This window comes from Balaenoptera ricei, chromosome 10 (assembly GCF_028023285.1).
Source record: "Balaenoptera ricei isolate mBalRic1 chromosome 10, mBalRic1.hap2, whole genome shotgun sequence".
NCBI lineage: Eukaryota > Metazoa > Chordata > Mammalia > Artiodactyla > Balaenopteridae > Balaenoptera > Balaenoptera ricei.
In genome coordinates this window covers 36787902-36806128 of record NC_082648.1, presented here as the reverse complement: position 1 = coordinate 36806128, position 18227 = coordinate 36787902, and the positions used below count along the sequence as shown (strand labels likewise).

The window sequence follows — 18227 nt, the reverse complement described above, 5'->3', positions numbered from 1 at the left end:
GATGTCTAGTTATCAGTCAAACCATAATTTTTTTTTTAAATCACAGCCTTGTGATTTAAGAAAAGAAGAATTGTGATTTCTATGCAGGTGGATATCTTGGGGGGACCAAAGATTTACATGAAATGTTGCTTATAGTCAAGTACAGGTCCATTATCCAATTACTGTAATTCTGAAATCTGAAAGACTCTATATTTGTAGCTGATGTGTTGGTAAGACCTGACCAAACCTGAATTCATTTAGCAGCAAGACCTAATCTGAACTGATCTGAGGCTGTTTATAGCCTTTACACCACTTCATGTGAATACATATACATATACATATACATATACATATACATATACATATACATACACATTCAGCTACAGATATATCGATGTGTTTGATGATGGAGTATTTCCTCAGTCCCATAGGGCAAGCTACTAAATGTAAGCACATGCACTGACGTCTGAAACATGTCTGGTCTCAAGGTTTGGATAAGAAATGGTGGGCTTGGATTAAGGTAAATAAATCCATACTGTGCTGTACTGAGCACTATTCAAGGTAAATGGGCCATTGCCTATGTTCTCATTACCTCAACTCATCATTTACTGAACTCATTATCTTCTCATCAACTGTTGAAGCTTCACAAGGTTCCGAGAATCCCCACCCTGATGCCCGCTGTACCACCCCTATTCCAGATTGGCCTGAACTATCTCAAGCCTGCATGACTGCACAAGGCTCCAAAAATACTTTCCTACTCTTTTCTACTCCCTTAATCTCTCCCTCTCCAATTCCCTCTAGATTCTGCTTCAAGATTAATCCTGTCATCATCTCCCATCTTGTTCAAATACTTTCCTTGATCCAAATACTGCAGTAGAAGGGAGAAAGACCAAAGTACAAGACCGTCATAAAAAGACAAAGAATTCAGACTCAGCCTACCTTGCTATTGCATCTCCTGCTCTTTCCTAACACAAACCTTTCACTCCAGTCAAAATGAGCACGACCTCCTCAGTTTTCCCCCACTCTAAAAAAAATCTCAACTGTTCTCATCTCTTTTGCTCACACCATCTACCTCATGACCTAAAATTCCTAATGAATTCTTTGCATCATATTTGACTATTTTAATCCCACTCATGCTTCAGACTCCTTTACATCCCACGTTGGCAGCAAAGTTTTCTTTCCCCTTCCTGGCCCACCGTGACCTCCCTTCTTGAATTCCCACAACTCTCACAGTCTGTACATTTGATACTTGATGTGCATTTCCTTGTATTGTCAGAGTAATTAATTTTTCATGCATATACATCTTATCTCTTTAACCAGATTTTAAATTCCTTGAGAGCGGAGACCATGTCTGATATTTTATAAATGAACAAATGAATACTCTTCTATAGCTTACAATAAAAAGGCAACACTGGCAAAGATAACATGTAAAAGACAAAGGAATATTAATTTATTTATTCATTCAAATTTATCAAATAATACTACATTCCGGGCATTGTTTTAGGCACTGAGGATTAAATGATAAGCAACACAGCACAATCCCTGCCCTTGTGAGGCTTATAGTATGGCTAAGACATGAAACATTAATGAAATAATTAGGGAAATAACTATATACATGAATATATACGTTTCAAAAAAGGAACTACGCAATATTAACAGGTCTAGAATCATTTCTATACACTATACTTGTCAGAGCATTCTGAGTCGGCCTGCCCTTCATCCATGTTAAAAAGAAAAGTGCAACTAATAGAGGCTTTCTGCACATGTTAGAAAACAAAAAGAAATGAAGGAATACAAATAGCAAGAGCAGTCTGTTTGAGAAATACATTTGTCATAAACTTGATCTTCTAATATCCATCCCTAGATAAAGCTATTCAATCAGAAGGCATTATTTAGACCCTGATCACTTTGCCCTTCATAGAATTACTTTCAGTGAATACAATATCACAAATTTCTTTTATGCTTTTTGAAAGTTTTATGAAAGTTTGCTTTAAAACACAAGAATACGAAATCCATTTCTGCACTTGCCACCTCACCATGCAGTGTGTCCTATACCAAAAAAAAAAAAAAAATTCCTTACCAGAGTTTAGGGCAAGAAATTCCAGAATTTAGTGCAAAGAAAAATTCCCCCGTGAAACTTGCAATTTTCATTTCTGATATCCAAAGTTATGTAATGTATCACATTTCCCCTTTTGCCCAGCCTCCAAGGAAGCTCAAAACCAACAAGGTAGCAAAACTCATGAAATCAAAACATATTTGATTCTGTGGTACTTATTTACTATTCCTATTGTATTAAACATAAATGTGTTTGTAAGTCATTTCAATTCTTTTTTTGGAATAAAAATGATTTCTTCAATAAGCTCAAAAAATTAAGTTCCCCTTTCTATGTAAGCCTTATCAGCATAATAATTTGATTTCTCTATTCATGGATATCCCAAATGTATAATCCTCCAAAAGGGTAGGATGCATTATTTGAACACACGCTTATTTTTTTAAACAATGGAATCATCCAAAAAAATTGAAAAGAGAGGCACTGGAAAAGTATAAACTGATATTCCAATGGAATCTAATTTTCATAAATCCTGATATAATACTTACCTCAACAAGATTCAGTGTTAAACCTAAAGAAATTTTTTTGAAATGTATTAATTCTCATTTCACATGTGCTCTTAAATTATACTCTGCATTTGGGAAATTTGGGATTTGTGACCAGCCTGAAATCTTACAAGTTTAGTGCTAATATGTAGGAAAACCAACTCTCTCATTTTATTCCAATCATACAGCACAGGTGAGAGAGGAATAGTTTTAAATGCATTTAATCGTTTCTGTCTCTGATAAAAAGTAATTTCCAATTTGCAAGAGTCAGCATTTTTATTTGGGACAAATCCCACTACAAATTATAAATCATGAGAGGGTTTCATGTTGTTAACTAAATAGCCACAGCATTGTAATATTCATGTCTCATAAAAAATAAAATTTATAACCAATGAACTGGATTAAATCATGTGATCACAGAATCATTCACTCTTCCTCATGCATGCTTTAAAATGGCAATATTGTGTCGTCTTTTTGGAATCTACAAAGAAGAGACTTTCCATAATAAAATAAGTGAGGGAAGACTCAAGTTAATGAAATGAAAGCGGTAGTGGCACTCTAATGTTTTTATTTGGCATTTCATTGGAGAACTACAAAAAAAAAAAGAAACTGTTTACTTGATCACACAAAATGATTCTGACTATTTTGTAAACCATTCCAATTTCTGTAACAAAAGTTTCTGTGCTTGTAGTGAACAATCCCACTCCTCTCAACCTACATACACCATCATTACCATTACCACCACCTACCACAAGCTTGCATCTACAAATTGTTAAAGGTTTAAATAAGGCCTTTTAAAAAAGTGAATTACGTACAAATACTACTTTGTGGGGGACAAGGGTGGAATCATTTATCACATTCCAAGCCAGTGAGGACAATGTGTGTGCTTGCATTAAATTTGGGGTTCTTTTCCCTAAGGTTGCTTGGATGTCAGTTCCAAAGCACCCTGCTGTACATGCTTTGGTGCAAGTGGACACAAGTGGGAACTGAAGAAAAGACAACTTCAGTCTGACAGGAGGGAGACAGAGAAAATACCACAGAGGAGATAATACTTGAACTTGGATATGAAGGACAAAGAGAAATTGGCCAAGTTAACAAGAAGAGGACAAGCATGATGGGCATAGGAAAGCACATATGCAAAGGCACAGAGGCGTAAGAGAAGACAACAGGTTTGAGCCAGCAAATAATTCTGTAGAGTATGGAATGTTAAGAGACCAGGTTACAAGGCAGGCAGGAGCAGATCATAACATGCTCTGGAGTTTAGATTTTATTCTGTAGGTGAAAGGAGCCACTTAGCCATGTAAAAAAATTATTCCAGTAGCAAAATCCAGAATGAACTGGAGGAGGAGAGAACTATTAGGAGCAAACGACTAATAACAGTTTGTGAGTGAAGGAAGAAACAATGGCCATGAAGAAAGAAAGAAGGAGAAGACCAGTTTGGAGTTCATTAGAAAATTCAATCGGGAGTCCAGTTATCTTAGCCAGTTATCACCAAGATTTGCAGATTATCATCCCTTCTCTAATGCCCCATGTAATTTCATAGACTTTCAATAACAGGAAAAAAAGAAAAAAGTAACTTACCAAATAGAAATGATAAAGTTCACTATATTATAAAATCTTAGCTATCGCAAGCAAAAAAAAAAAAAAAAAGGACACACTTTTGCATTGTTTTAAAATAATTTGTAGTCAATAAACTACTTGAAATCTAGAATGATTTTTTTTTCAGGGCTGAATTATTTATACCAATAAGAGAATTAAAAAGTAAGCCACGACTAAATGTGATTTTAGTATAAGAGACAGGACGGCAATAGAATAACTTAATGAAATGTAGTAATTACAAAACCAAAGATCTGCCCTTATTATTAATATCATTACCTCCACCATATGATTTTCATTCAGTCTTTTATAATATAGGCTGATAACTTTTCTCCAAACTGTATATTTTGGTCTAAGCTTGCCTTAGCTTTCCACCCTGAGCAAGTTTATGGAGTGGATTACAGATGCATCCAGCCATTGCTTGTAATGGACATCTATTGTTTTGCCTGCTCAGCACCCTTCACCCGCTTTTGAAAACTGACCGTCTCTCGCTTACCCCCTCCCCTTGACCTCTTCTATCCATATGATTACTATAAACAACACCACGCTTGTTCAATGTTCGGTGGATGGCCCAGCTCACACCCAGTTCCCAGTTATCCTGTGTCAATGACCCCCATCTCTCCATTTAACTTTAGCACCCACTCTCTAAAGAACACACCCTAGTTGGGAATCACCACTAAAGAATGGCTATACTCCTGTTACAACATGCCATCTAACCACACCCAGCAGTCCGTTCCCTTCTCTTACTCCGGTTTCACCTGTTCCGTTGCACCCAAATCTTCAGGCCCTTGCCCACTCCTCCGAAACCACCCTTTTCCTCACCTCCTTTCCACACCCAGCCAGAACCCCCTGCTAATCAAATCAATACCTCTTTTACTAGAACTCTCCATTGATTTTCCATCCTTTGTTTCCAGTACAGCAAGCCTGAGTATTCCCCGACCAGGTGAATCACTCAAATTCTGTTCCAGGTGACTAAGCTCTCACAGAGAAAGCTGCTCAACTATTCAGATTGGTATCATTCAAATTTATAGTGACTAACCACCTCAGCCCTCGGTGGTCATCAGTAACCCTTTCATTTGTCCTAGTCAGTTCACATCCATATTCCCTACAGTAGCTCTTCCGAAGTTTGACCACTTTCTTAAGCCCCTTGCTCATCAATCCCTCCATCTTTATCTTTAGCTCTTCCTTCCTCGTAGTGAAATAGAAATCACCAGGAGGGAGCACACTCACCTCTCTACTTCTCCACCTCAAATGTACCTCCTAGAGTACCAACCTTGATCTCACTCATGACTATTTCTGAGGAACTGGGGTCTCTCCTCCTGTCCTCTCTAAGGCCACTGTTTGTGGCCTGTGTCCTAAGTCACAGACCAAAGCAACCTTCAGAGATGCTGTCTTCCTTCTATATCTTTACCTGCACTTCAGTCTAGCTTCTTCCCCCATGACAAGCAGATCAATTAATCTCACTGCTCAAATAAAATCACCATCATCAAAAATAAGAAGAAAAACAAAATCTCCCCTTAGCCGTTTTTCCATTTATAGCTACTTCCCATTTCCTTCTTCCATTTCCTCATCAAATTTCTTGAAACTACATATTTTATAATATAAAATATGTACATTTTATATGTTTATGCAATAGAAACAGATGGCAACAGTTTGAGGAGTAGAGATTGAGAAGAATATATATATAATATTATGTGTATGTATGCATATATATTTGTTGTTTATACCCTGAACCATTGCCATCTGTTTCTAACCAAACTTCTAGACTGAAAACACCCACACTAGGTCACCTATGATCTTATAATTGCTAAATTCCAAGTTTCATTGCTAAGTTCTCTCCCTAATTGACCCAGTAGCATTTAAAACTTTCTTTTCCCCCATAGCATTTATCACCTCTTTGCATTTTATACATTTATTTGTTTAGAACCTTTCTCCCTCCTGTAGGATGTGTTTATGAGGGCAGATACCCTGCTTTTTTGATTCGATGTCTAGAATAGTGCCTGGCATAATAAGTAACCAATGAATTTGTTGAATAAATTGCACCCACCTCCTGGCCAAAATCGATTGGGCCAGAGGTAGGAATCACACCCAACCTGGGTCAACTTCGTTTAAATCTAAGAGTTTAAACTTGGGACCAAGAGTCAAGCCAGTCTCTCTAAGTGGATGTAAACTGATCTTCAGTGTGAAAGGAGAATAAAGCAGATATGAGAGAGAAGTCGAGACAAAAAACATCCTGGTAGAATTCAACCCCCGTTTCCATTATCCCAATTATCAAAACAAATTCTACTCTTGGTCTCTGTGAAATATCCCAATACCCGTATAGTAAGTTACCTTTTAAACTTAAACAAATTTAGTCTCTTTTTCTGCTGCTTACTACCAAGAGATTCCTTACTATAATACTGTTCTGTGGTTGATGAGGCTCAAAATAAACATTCTAAAGCCAATGTTCAAAAACAAAAAAAAAAAAAAAGGAAAGAAAGAAATGAGGGGAAAAAGTTAAGAGTTCCTGTTCTAATTCCCCGAATGAACAATATGTGTAAATATATGGGCAATGGTTAACTTACTTTAATGAGAATGTGGTGTGATACGGAAGCATTCTCTTTATGATTTACAAACCCTTTATGATATCATACTTAGGTACTACTTATGGGAAAAGAGCTATTTACATGTCTTCTTTAAATAAGATTACACACACAATCATTTTAGATGTAACACCATTTTTTAAAATTAAGTTTAGAACTAATTTTACCTCATGCTAATATTCCTTAGGCCATAGAAAAGTACACCATTAAACACAGAACAGTTGAAGAACCAGAGCTACAACAGCACATAACTAATTAAGGCTGGAAGGCAAACTGAAATGCATTCTAAACTGGCATTTAGAAATAACAAAGTTCTATCTTGGAGTATAGAACTAAATAATTATTTACATTACATTTCATGGGTACTTACCAAACAAACGCTGATGGAACAGAAACTTGCCAGCTATCAGTCCTATGAGAATGGCAAGTAGCCATAGAAGCACCTTCAAAAGCCTCCAGCCAACTTCTCTAGGGTATTTATTTGTTACAAATGAAAAACAGTTTCCAACAACAATAACGTTGGCTTCTGTTTGGCTATGAGAAACCGGGTCCTCCGCAAATATTAAGAAGTTAAAGAAGATCACCAAGTAAGCCACAATCAACCGAGACCAGGGATGCTGGAAATAATAACGGAAGTCTTTATCCATCCTTCAAAACTTCAATTCCGTAGTTTACCTGCATAAGAAAAGATACACAGGGTTAGAGCAGAAAAACAAGTGGTATCTCTCTTCCTGTTATCTGTTCAGATTTATAACAGCTCAATAGAGAGGTATTTGGAAAAGACCTATTCCTATTTATGGCACCAAGACAAGCCTGAGATTGAGGATAGTAAGATAGTGAGATTGAGGATGGTCCCTTCCCCATCATCTCATCTGATCTATGGGGATTTAGCAAAGAAGGAGAGTATTGGAAAGAGTAGGGGGAGAGGGAGGGACATGAGAGGGCAGATCATGGTCCAAAATTGGGATGATGACTGAAACAATAGGTAAAAATCATCTCAGGGGCTTCCCTGCTGGCGCAGTGGTTGAGAATCTGCCTGCCAACGCAGGGGACACGGGTTCAAGCCCTGGTCTGGGAAGATCCCACATTCCGCGGAGTGCCTGGGCCCGTGAGCCACAACTACTGAGCCTGCGCGTCTGGAGCCTGTGCTCCGCAACAAGAGAGGCCACGATAGTGAGAGGCCCGCGCACCGCGATGAAGAGTGGCCCCCGCTTGCCGTAACTAGAGAAAGCCCTCGCACAGAAACGAAGACCCAACACAGCGAAAAATAAATAATAAATAAATAATAAATAAAAATGTTTTAAAAAAAGGAAAACCATTTAAAAAAAAATCATCTCAGGAGGCAATATACAGCAAAAAAATAATGCAACACTCTTCCTCTTTTAGATTATCATTTTTATGTTACAATCATAATACGTATCATTTAAAAATTAAAGCAATGTAGAGGTAAACTGAGGACATATTAACAAAATATAAATATCCTCCTGGGCTACCCCGGTGGCGCAATGGTTAAGAATCCGCTTGCCAATTCTGAAGACACGGGTTCGAGTCCTGGTCCGGGAAGAACCCACGTGCCGTGGAGTAACTAAGCCCATGAGCCCTAGAGCCCGTGCTCTGCAACAAGAGAAGCCACCGCAAGGAGAAGCCCGCGCACCGCGGCCGCAACAAGAGAAAGCCCACGGGCAGCAATGAAGATCCAACGCAGCTAAAAATAAATCAATGTATTTATTTATTTATTTTTAAAAAAATCCTCCTCTGACCAAACCCCTCTCCTCAGAGTTAAGGTCCCTTAATAATTTGATGGATATACTTTCAGACCTTTTCTTTTTTTTTTCACATTGACAAATGTGTGTGGGGGGGGGCTTTTACAAAAATGTTCACAGTCTACCTGGCAAATAATTTCAACACAGAATAAGGTTCATGAAATAGCTAAGTCTAGGGCAGAGTAGTTGCAGGTAGGAGAGCTTGGGCAACTCTGCTTGTGGGAAGTGAAGAGGAAAGGGAAGATTTCACAGAGGAGGACATACCCGAATTGGAGGTTGGGGGATCAGCAGGGTTTTTTCCCCAGTGAAGAAGGCAAGGATGCTCAATTTAGGCGTATGCAAAGGCACACAAGCCTCGCAAAAGATGTGATATGCCTAAAGGGCTGGGCCCTAACGTGGATGTACACTTCGAGTACAGAAGCTTTCTTAAAATGCTGATGTCCAGGCCCCGCCCCCTAAGTCTTGCTCGGCTCCTCTCTCTTTCCTCTTTGGGAGCCAGCCTGCCCATAGGAACACAAGCCTGTCTAGGTCCATCAGGTCTGGGCCTGGGTGATTAAGTCTATCTAGTTCTGGGGTTCAGTTCTGGGGAGCCCATTTGGTGCTCAGACTAAGCTATAGCTCTTTTTTTCCCAGCAAGAAAGCTGATTAAATCCGGGGTAATAATAATAATAATAATAATAATAATAAAATTCTCATTTTACACGTGGCTAAAAATACAAAGAGCAAGTCACAAACCTGAAGTAACTTGAAGTCAATGGAAGATCTGAGAACAGGCTCCAAGGCTGGTTCCCAAGTTCCAGTCCAGAATTCTGGGCTGATGAATGTCAAGTCAACCCACAATCTAAGCTAATGAAGACTTGGCTTAGCTATTTTAGAAAAGCTATGTAAACACACAAAACAACTGGCAGTAAAATTTAGCACAACAAATAGTTACTGTGCCTCGGATTCATAAACCTTCTAAGCAATTTCAAGTCCTTTGTGATCTTCATGAATACTCCAAAATATCTGTTCCCAGCATGTGTAGCCCAGATCACTAAAGAATGGTGATTTTTTTTTTTTTTTTTTATGTGAGGTTCATCACCCAAACACCTGTGTGGTTCTCACACCAAAGAGAGCAGAGAAAGTGGTGAAGAAAAAACACGTCATGCATTTTCACAGTATTCAATATGCTAGAATGCCAGAATGGGTCAGCTGTCAATTTGATTTTATGCAACATCTTTGGAAATGTCGAAAGACCACTGTTAGAAGAGAATATATAGAAACACCTCAAGGCCAATGAGTCTTGAAGCAGGAATCGTTCCTACATGCCCATCAGAACTGGACAGGGGTGTCAGTTCACAAGTTAACAGGTTTCTACATTGCTTCTCCTACCAGTGGGGAATTCTGGTGTAACTGTCCCACCACCTCCCTTCCCCACCCACACACAAGCAAGGCAGCAGGATTTAGAACACTGATTACATATAACCTTGATTGTTTTTTTAAATAAATGCTTTGTGGAGAGTTGGCATATACTTAGTTTATCGTTGTTGTTGTTAACTTCAGAACCTTGCTTTGTGGGCTATGTAATGTCCACATGTCCAAACTGAATTACAACATTCAAAAAACTTGGAGACAGCTGTTCCTCTCCAATATTTATATTGTTTCAAGAGAGAGAACTATAGTACTGAACAACAATCCTGCCCTAGTAGAGATCCTAATTCCCACAGCATGCTATGAATGCTACTATCATTCCCATGTTACAGGTAAGAAAACAAAGGAGCAGAGCAGGTGCTGCCTACTTAATTTGCATATCTAGCGAGTGGAAGAGCCAGCACTTCAATCAAAATCCATTCCTAGCCCTTGATCTCTCTAATACACCACCACAAAGCCAGAAGTGTTTGTTCCAATAAATAGTTCCCATCGTGTTTACAGCTTAGTTTTCATCTCCCCTAACTAGATTCAGTGACTTAGACATTAGCTTAGTGAACAGGATCATTTGGTCTTTTTATTTTATGCTAAATGTGGTTATTTATTCTTGCCTCATACTCTAAAGGGGAAGTGATGTCTTCTAGAGGGTCCCAAATTTCCAAACCTACATCATAACTTAAACAACACCTGTGCTCATCTCCACTTCCTGACTTCATACACAAGGTTGCCAAAAGTTTGCCAAGTGATCTCGGCCTGTTATCCAGAGCACCAAAACTACTGCTTTCCTCTCTGTAGTTCCCATAAAGCATCCTGATGATCAATACAACCAATTGACTCTAATGTTAATAATCCAGGATTGAGGTTGTTCAAATTGGCAATGCTCCACTGTGTACACAGTCTAAAAATTTTTTTTAACTTTTTAAAATTCAATTCTGCTACCACAGTTGAGCTTTTATCGCAAATAAATGTGCTTTTATCGTAGCTCTTAGCAGATAGTAGTGAAATGATCTGTTTTTTATGTGTTTGTCTCCCTCACTAGAACACAAAGTCCCCAGAGAAGGGGCTCTTTACTTTCAGAGCAAGCAAAGTGCTGGGCTCATAGTGGGTGATCAGTAAGCACCTAGTGGATAAGCTGAGCGGAGATCAGTCCTCTCATTTAGGCGAGATGAGAAGGCAGAGCAATCTGCCATTCCTTCCGCTAAGGGAAGAGAAGAACAGCTGAGTCCAAAGACTGCAAGGATGACTCAGCCAGGAACAAGCACTGACACACCCCATGCCCACCCCTACAGTTACTATCTCATTTCAGCCCCAGGTTCTGCACTGTTATCATTATTACTAAGGCTAACATTTATTCAGGACTTAACATATAGCTGACACTATGCTAATGAGCTTTACAGACATCTCATTTACATTTCATAGCAGTCCAATGAAGAGATAATCTATTGTAAGCAATGTTGAAACTGAGTTTAGTAACTGGCATGACAGAACAAAACAAGCCTATGCCACAGCCAGCATTCAAATCCAAGCTACGTGGCTTCAACATTCTATGCTACACCTTCCCCACGCGAAGACATAAATTCCAAAATCTTGCCCTTTTCATGTTGTTTATAAAGTTCCTAATAATAAAGCCCACTGATATAAAAGATTCAAAGTACTTGTAGGATAAATGAGTCTACTATTACTATTCAAACTGACTTGGTAGCATGATCAGAAAGAACTGGGATTCCTCGAATTTCTTCCTTCTCCTTTGAGCATCAGTATAAGTAGTTGAGTCGATCTGAGTGTCCTTTTGCAATGCATCACTGATATTCATTCTGTGATTTTCCAACTCTGCTTAGGGAGAACACTGCACCTCTGAGAACTAGACTAATTCACACCATTCAATTCTCTCTCCTGATAATATCATCATTAGGTAGATGCCACCATCAATACCTTGGAAGCCTCTGCTTTTTCACATAATAGCAATGACGAAGATGATGGTTAACTACAGGTTGAAACTTTATATACCGTCTGATAATCCATAGGCCTTCAGTCATGGTTTCCAACTCTAGAGGGACTAATGTTTAGAGTAGATGTTAGAAACGTCATGCATTTTACTACAAGCCAGTATTTCACCTGGTACTAAAGGCTAAGGATGGAAAAATGGAAGGTAGGGTAATTACACTCAAGTTGGGAAGATCAGCTGAGCAAAGGCACAGGAAAGGCTATCTGGGACAGGCACAGAGATGTATCAGTAGTTCTGTGTGGCTGGAACATAGAGCACTTGGGAGTATCCTGGGAGAGTTGAGGGTAATTTGGGGCCAGTTATACAAGGAAGATTATACAAAAGTACTGTTCTGTATTTTACTGAGTAGACACTACAGATTCAAAGTTTTCAGATCCGAAGAGCAGTACAATTGTTTGGAGCAGGGTTTTAAAAAGATTTCTCTGCCAGCTTGGAAAATGATCCACTGGTATGAGGTATGATGAAAATGGCGAGACTAGTTTGGAGGCCCCTCCAACAGTTTACGTAAAAGATAAGCAGATCCTGGACCTGGACAACATCGACGCCCTAATAATTGTTGTAATAATTTGTTTGATTACACCAAGAGTACCCTGCCTTCCTTACTTATTAGGATTTTTACAAATAAGTGAAAATACTCAAGAACTTCAGGAGTATGAATTTCATGTTTCCTCAGCAGGAACCCTGGCTCAGGTGATACTTTTTGCATAATGACAAGTATCATCAAGATAGAGCGTATCACTTCTATTTTAAAAAATTTATGAATGCGTATGGCAAAGTCCTTGAAGAACTAATAAAATATGCTATACAAAAGACATTGTTACTAGCCAAGTCAAATTCCCTCAAAGCCCAGCTCTGCTAACGTAGGTCTTAGCATCTAGTGATACCTAACCAGGTAATAACATCATTTTCATTGTGGAGTACTATTCTAGGATAAAAAAAAGAATTTCTCCAAAATTTTTGAAGCTCCTTGGTATTTATGTCTGAAAATTCACCTGTAACCCTTCTTAGCTCTTGTCAAAGGGCTTATTAAAGATGACTGCGCCTGTACTCTGCCAAGAATGTGAACTTTCTTCCAGCACCTTGAGTCTAATTTCCTAAAAAATAACGTTTAAAAAGACTTCTTGTGCTTTAGTTTTTGCGGTATGCAATTTGTGCAGCAGACAGCTGTGTTTTGGACACTTCTTGGCTGTATTAGTACAAGACAAAGTTAAAGGCTATTTTCTTCAGTTACCTAGCTATAGTATTATGCTAATGTATGTAAAGTTCTTTGCAGTTAACAGAACACTTTTTACAATCATTTCATTTAATCCCTAGGAAATCATCGCTTTTAAAATTGCCTGTCAAAAGGGCAGACAGAACTTTAAATTATTTAATACTGTTTCCTTAACAGATAAACAATGATAGCCTATGTTTATATCACATTTTACCTCTTAGTGTTCTTAATGGGTGAAATCACACCTTTAGAATGACTTTATAGAAATGATCAAAGGAATCAGGAAGGCAAAACAAATGGCGGTGGGAGGAATATGGGCCAGTTCTACCTGACCCTGCTACTCACTAGCTCCGTGACCTTGAGGGAATCCCTAACCGTCCTGAGATTCCATTTCTTCACCAGCAGAATCCTAATGCAAGTACTTTCCTCATAGGGTTGTAGTGAAGACAAAAGGAGATTTCATTTGTAAAGTGCCTGGTCACTTTCAGGAACTTCCTACCCTGAGCACCACTATTAAAATACAAGTGTCTCTTGGTCATTCCCACTAAACATGAGCATGAAAATAATATCAACTCTATATTACATTTACTGAGTGCTTTTCACATGCTATTCTCAGTGTCAAAGGATTTTAATATAACAACATAAAGGATGAATATCATCCTTATTTTACAAATATTGAAAATGAGGCTCAGAGAGGTCAAGCTACTTGTTCCAAAATCATATACAGAAAGTGGTGAAGTCCACTTTTTGTTAATTCCATACTAATTCCATAATTTCTTCATTCATTTGTTCACTATTTACCAATTGCCTATTTGTGCCAGGCACTGGCCTATGTGGGAAGGTTACTAACAGACAACACCCCTGTTGCCTTGCATCTTAGAGTCTCAATTGAGGGAAACAGACATTAAACAGAGAAAAATGAAACACACACTATTTTAGAAAGTTATAAGTCGCTGGAGAAAATTAAAACAGGAGAAAGTTAATAGGGGGTGTCAGGAGTGAGGGAAGTTGAAGAAGCCCTCACTGTAAGGGGACAATTGCCCAGGCGTGAAAGAAGGAAGTGAGGCAAGCAGATATCTGGGGAAAGAGTGATCCAGACAGAGGGAACTCCCAGTTGCAAAGGCCTGTGCCGGGTGCATGATTAGTGCATTTAAGGAACAGCCAGGAGGCTAGTGTGACTAGACAGGGTGTGGGTGCAGAGGAGTATGAAAGGACTAGAGATCTGGGAGGCAGCATCACCATCAGGCCTTGAGGCCATCCTACCATGTGGGCTTCACCCTGTGGGAGATGGGAAGCAGAGAGTGATGCAATCTGACCACTCTGCCTGATGCTTGGAAATTTATCAGATTCTGGATACATTTAAGAAGAAGAGATGACAAGATGTACTGATAGACTGGATGTGCACATGGCCTGGCAAACCCCAGAATGGATTTGCCATTTCCTGAGATGGGAATGCATTTCCTGAGATGACCACTGTTGGAGCAGACAGGCAACATAATAGCAACTAACATAGTGTAGTGCTTTTTATGTGTTGGGCTCTTGGCAAGCATTCTTCATGCATTATTTCAATTAACATTTAGACCAAACCTTTGGATTTACCAGTGAAGAAATAGAGATTTTAAAAGGTTCTAATTTGCCCAAGGTCATACAGCTACCAACTGGCAGAAGCAGAGAGAACTACCTCTTTATTACCCCAAAGTCAATACTCTTAATTACTGTGTATTCCCTACCCTGAAAAGTATAACACCTAATAAACTTCCAATGGGGAGGGAGCAAGGGTAAGAATTAGGTGATGATGTGCACCTAGTAGGCACCCAATAAATCTTTGCTGATGGATGAGTAAATGAAAAACTGTGTGATGACGGTTGGATACCAGGCCAGTCTTGGGTGAGAAAAAAAGCACTGAATATTCCATTCCAGACAGAACAGACTCTGGATAATGGAATATCCAAGTCTGTAAAATGAGAAATGTCAGAAGGTGAGAAAACCAAATATATATTTGCCTGGACCAGTCCTGAGGTTAGGATAGGTCTTAGTTTACTATCTTGAATTGTTAGATGAAAAGGCAGGCAGGCATGAGGAGATGACACACAGTATTTTTACGTAATGCAAGTGCTTAATACAGGTTTTAAAAATACAAACAGCAGTAAATAACAGAGGTAAAATTGGAACTTCTTACTTTTAGTCCAATGCAAGAGACCACACAGCCTTTTAAATAAAAATCAACCTTTTAGTCAATCAATGAAACCACCATAAGTGACTCTGTACAAATACCAGGATTGTATTTGTGGTACCCTAGCTAATTTAGAGGATCGCATCCATAAATCACTTCCTAGACTTTCTCTTCACATAGTTTCAACCTTTAAATTATGTTCTTCCCTTGTTATTGTCCTTCAGTCTTTGGGATAACAAAGCACTGAACCAATGCAAGTGTTTAAAATAGAAAACATGAAAGCAAAGCAGCTCTGGGGTTCTCTCTGAACTAACACATTAGCCAACTTTCCATCAAAATGGCAAAATTTTGATCAAAATGTCCTTTTCATGTCCTAAAGTTGAAAAATAATCACCAATGAATTCTTTAAAAATATTTAGACTTCCTTTTCATTACATGTGTTGATGATAAAAAATTAATTGCCATGATCATATTCCAAACACAACATCAAATAAGGTAACAGTTAATGAATAAAATAAAATTCACTCAATCTGAAATTGCTTTTAATTGACTGACAGTTTTAAGAAGCAAATTAAATACAACAAACAAGTACTGGTTTCTGATCACAAGGATCAGGTGAAGGCGGGATGGGGTGGGAGTAAATATCTGAGTCAAAATGTCAAAATCCATAATTACCTTTAAAGTACAAAGACTGGGGGAGAAGGAATAGAGTTAGAAAGTATAAGCATGGCAAAAATTCAATACTTTACAACAAAAATTGTTTTTACAGGGATTCTACTACACTTCACATTCAATAAATTGGAAGAACTTTTTTTCTGAAGACAAAACAAAACCCTGAAATCTTCCTGGAAGTCCTTCTCTGGATTTCAAACAACATATCATTTATAACTAGGGGGAAAATACGTTTATTCAAATACATTTATTCAACACACTTTTACTCGAAAAAAAAAATGTTGTTCATGAGACTTTTACCTACACATAAATACTAAAATAAGCATGTGATGTTTACTAGCATCTCTCTCTCATACACACACACTCGTTTATTGTTCCACAGCGAGTAGAATGAATAAGGGCAGCCAAAGTGGACCCACATGAGTCAAACACACTTGTGGGCCTCGGGCATTTTCAAAAACAGGACTCGACAAATAGCTTTATTAATCACGATGAAGACAGTAAACACCCAAACACTGAAGTTTTGTGGGGTATGGAGGGGTTTGTTTTTTAAGGCGAACACTCCTGAACTACAACCTGTTAAATTAATTAACGAACAATACTGGGGCTTTTACTCTATTCGCATCCTAGGAACCCCTGAAGCGAAGAAAGTTCACCGTCCGTCCTGGCGACTACCCTCACCCTCGGATCCCGGTAGTTTGAGGGTCCGCCGCCCCGAGCCCCGAGCCCTCCCCTAGCCCTCCTCCTCCTCCTCCTCCTTTTGCTGGAGGGCAGGTGCGCGCCCCCCTCCCGGGCACTGCACGGCCCCTTGGCGCGCCGACCCCGGGAAGGGAGGAGAGGAGTCGCTGGGCAGCGGGCCGGGGGACGCGGCCGGGGCCGCAGTCGCGGGCAGGACGAGGAGGCGGCGCGGCTGCGGGCGGCCGGACCGGGAGGGCTCCGCCGCAGCGGGACCGAGCGGCGGGGGAGGCGCGCCGGGCGCCCGGGCAGCGTACTCACCAAGGGGGCCGCGCGGGCTCAGGGCGTCCGCACTCGGGAGACCCGGTGGAGCGCAGCCCTCCGCCGCGCCCGCGGCCTCGCTGGCAAGCGCGGCGAGACGGGCCGGCGGCGTCGCTGCCACCGCAGCTGTCACCGAGCTATAAATACCGGCTCGGCCCACACCCGTCGCCGCCTACGCCGGGGGCCCTCCGCAAAGTCCGCCGGCCGCCGGCCGGGCAGCGGGAGCGCGAGGGCGACAGCGCCGCGCAGACTGCGCCGGCTCCAGCTGTGCGGCAGCTTCCGCAGCTGGAGGCATGGCCTCCCGCCGCCCCCGCCTCTGCCCTCCCGCCGCCCCCGCCCCTGGCCTCCCGCTCCCTCCCCTCGGGCCCGCGCCGCGGCCCGACTCCAGCCCGCGGGTCGTGCGCCGCGGCCGAGCTGCCCGGGCCGGGCCCTCCTCTGCAGAGCCGGTGGCGGCGGCGGCGGGCGGGGGCCGACTTCGGTACCCGGAGGGGTAGGGGGTAGCGGCCGGGGGCGGCAGGGCTTCAGCCTAGCCTGTCAACAGCAGCCCCTTCTTCCCGGGGGGAATCGGCCGACTTCTTATAAAACCCACCATCCTGCGGGCAACCAATGAGGTTCCCAGGTGGAATGTCCTCTAAGAGCTGCAAACTTTCTAACGCGGTCGGGTCACAGGGCATCCTTCCTGCTTTTGTCTATTGGTGGCGTGGAGGGCTGGGGGTGGGAAGAGACAGAGCCCGCGACGATCTGAGAAGTCTGAAACTTACTTTCCAGCCTGACTTACACAAAACATATGCTACTATATTCACACATGTACACACTTTTATAAGCACAAACACATTCATACACGCTTAGAAGTGAGCTGCATATGTATACACACATATATAAATGCATACATGCATTTATGCACACATATATACGGAAGCACACAGGAGCACAATTTTTAACCTTTTTGCAGCCTGAAGCTCTCAATAAACTATCATTCTGTAGTGCTTAAATGATTCCTTTGCAGCATGCAGGAGGAAGACCCTCTGACCACATTTAACAGGTTCCTTTCTTCCTGTTGTAGCGTCTTTTCCATCATATATGTGTGTGGCCTTGTTTCCATCCACACCCAATAACAACTGCTACCTCAATTTACAGGTTGCTTATAATGTATTAAAAACTGCTATCCGGCATACTGATATTCCATGCTAACAGAAGTGACCACTAGTTTGTATAGTCAAATGGAAAATGTGATAATTCATATCTA

At 40.6% G+C, this 18227-nt stretch overlaps 1 protein-coding gene across 10 annotated transcripts in view; it reads right to left on the bottom strand.

Annotated features, from left to right (window-relative positions):
* TMEM117 (transmembrane protein 117) overlaps positions 1–17658 on the bottom strand; it is a 528035-nt gene extending 510377 nt beyond the window's left edge. For 3 of the 10 annotated variants that reach the window (XM_059935713.1, XM_059935714.1, XM_059935712.1), the window contains exons 1-2: positions 16982–17263; positions 7123–7427 (exon numbers count right to left, since the gene is read on the bottom strand). In XM_059935713.1, the coding sequence (XP_059791696.1) occupies positions 7123–7399 (277 nt within the window). In that variant the 5' untranslated portion in view covers positions 7400–7427; positions 16982–17263. Of the gene's footprint in view, positions 1–7122; positions 7428–16981; positions 17264–17570 lie in introns of those variants that run through there. The other 7 variants (XM_059935706.1, XM_059935709.1, XM_059935710.1 and 4 more) reach the window with 5 other exon arrangements.
* Between the last annotated feature and the right edge of the window lie 569 nt (positions 17659–18227).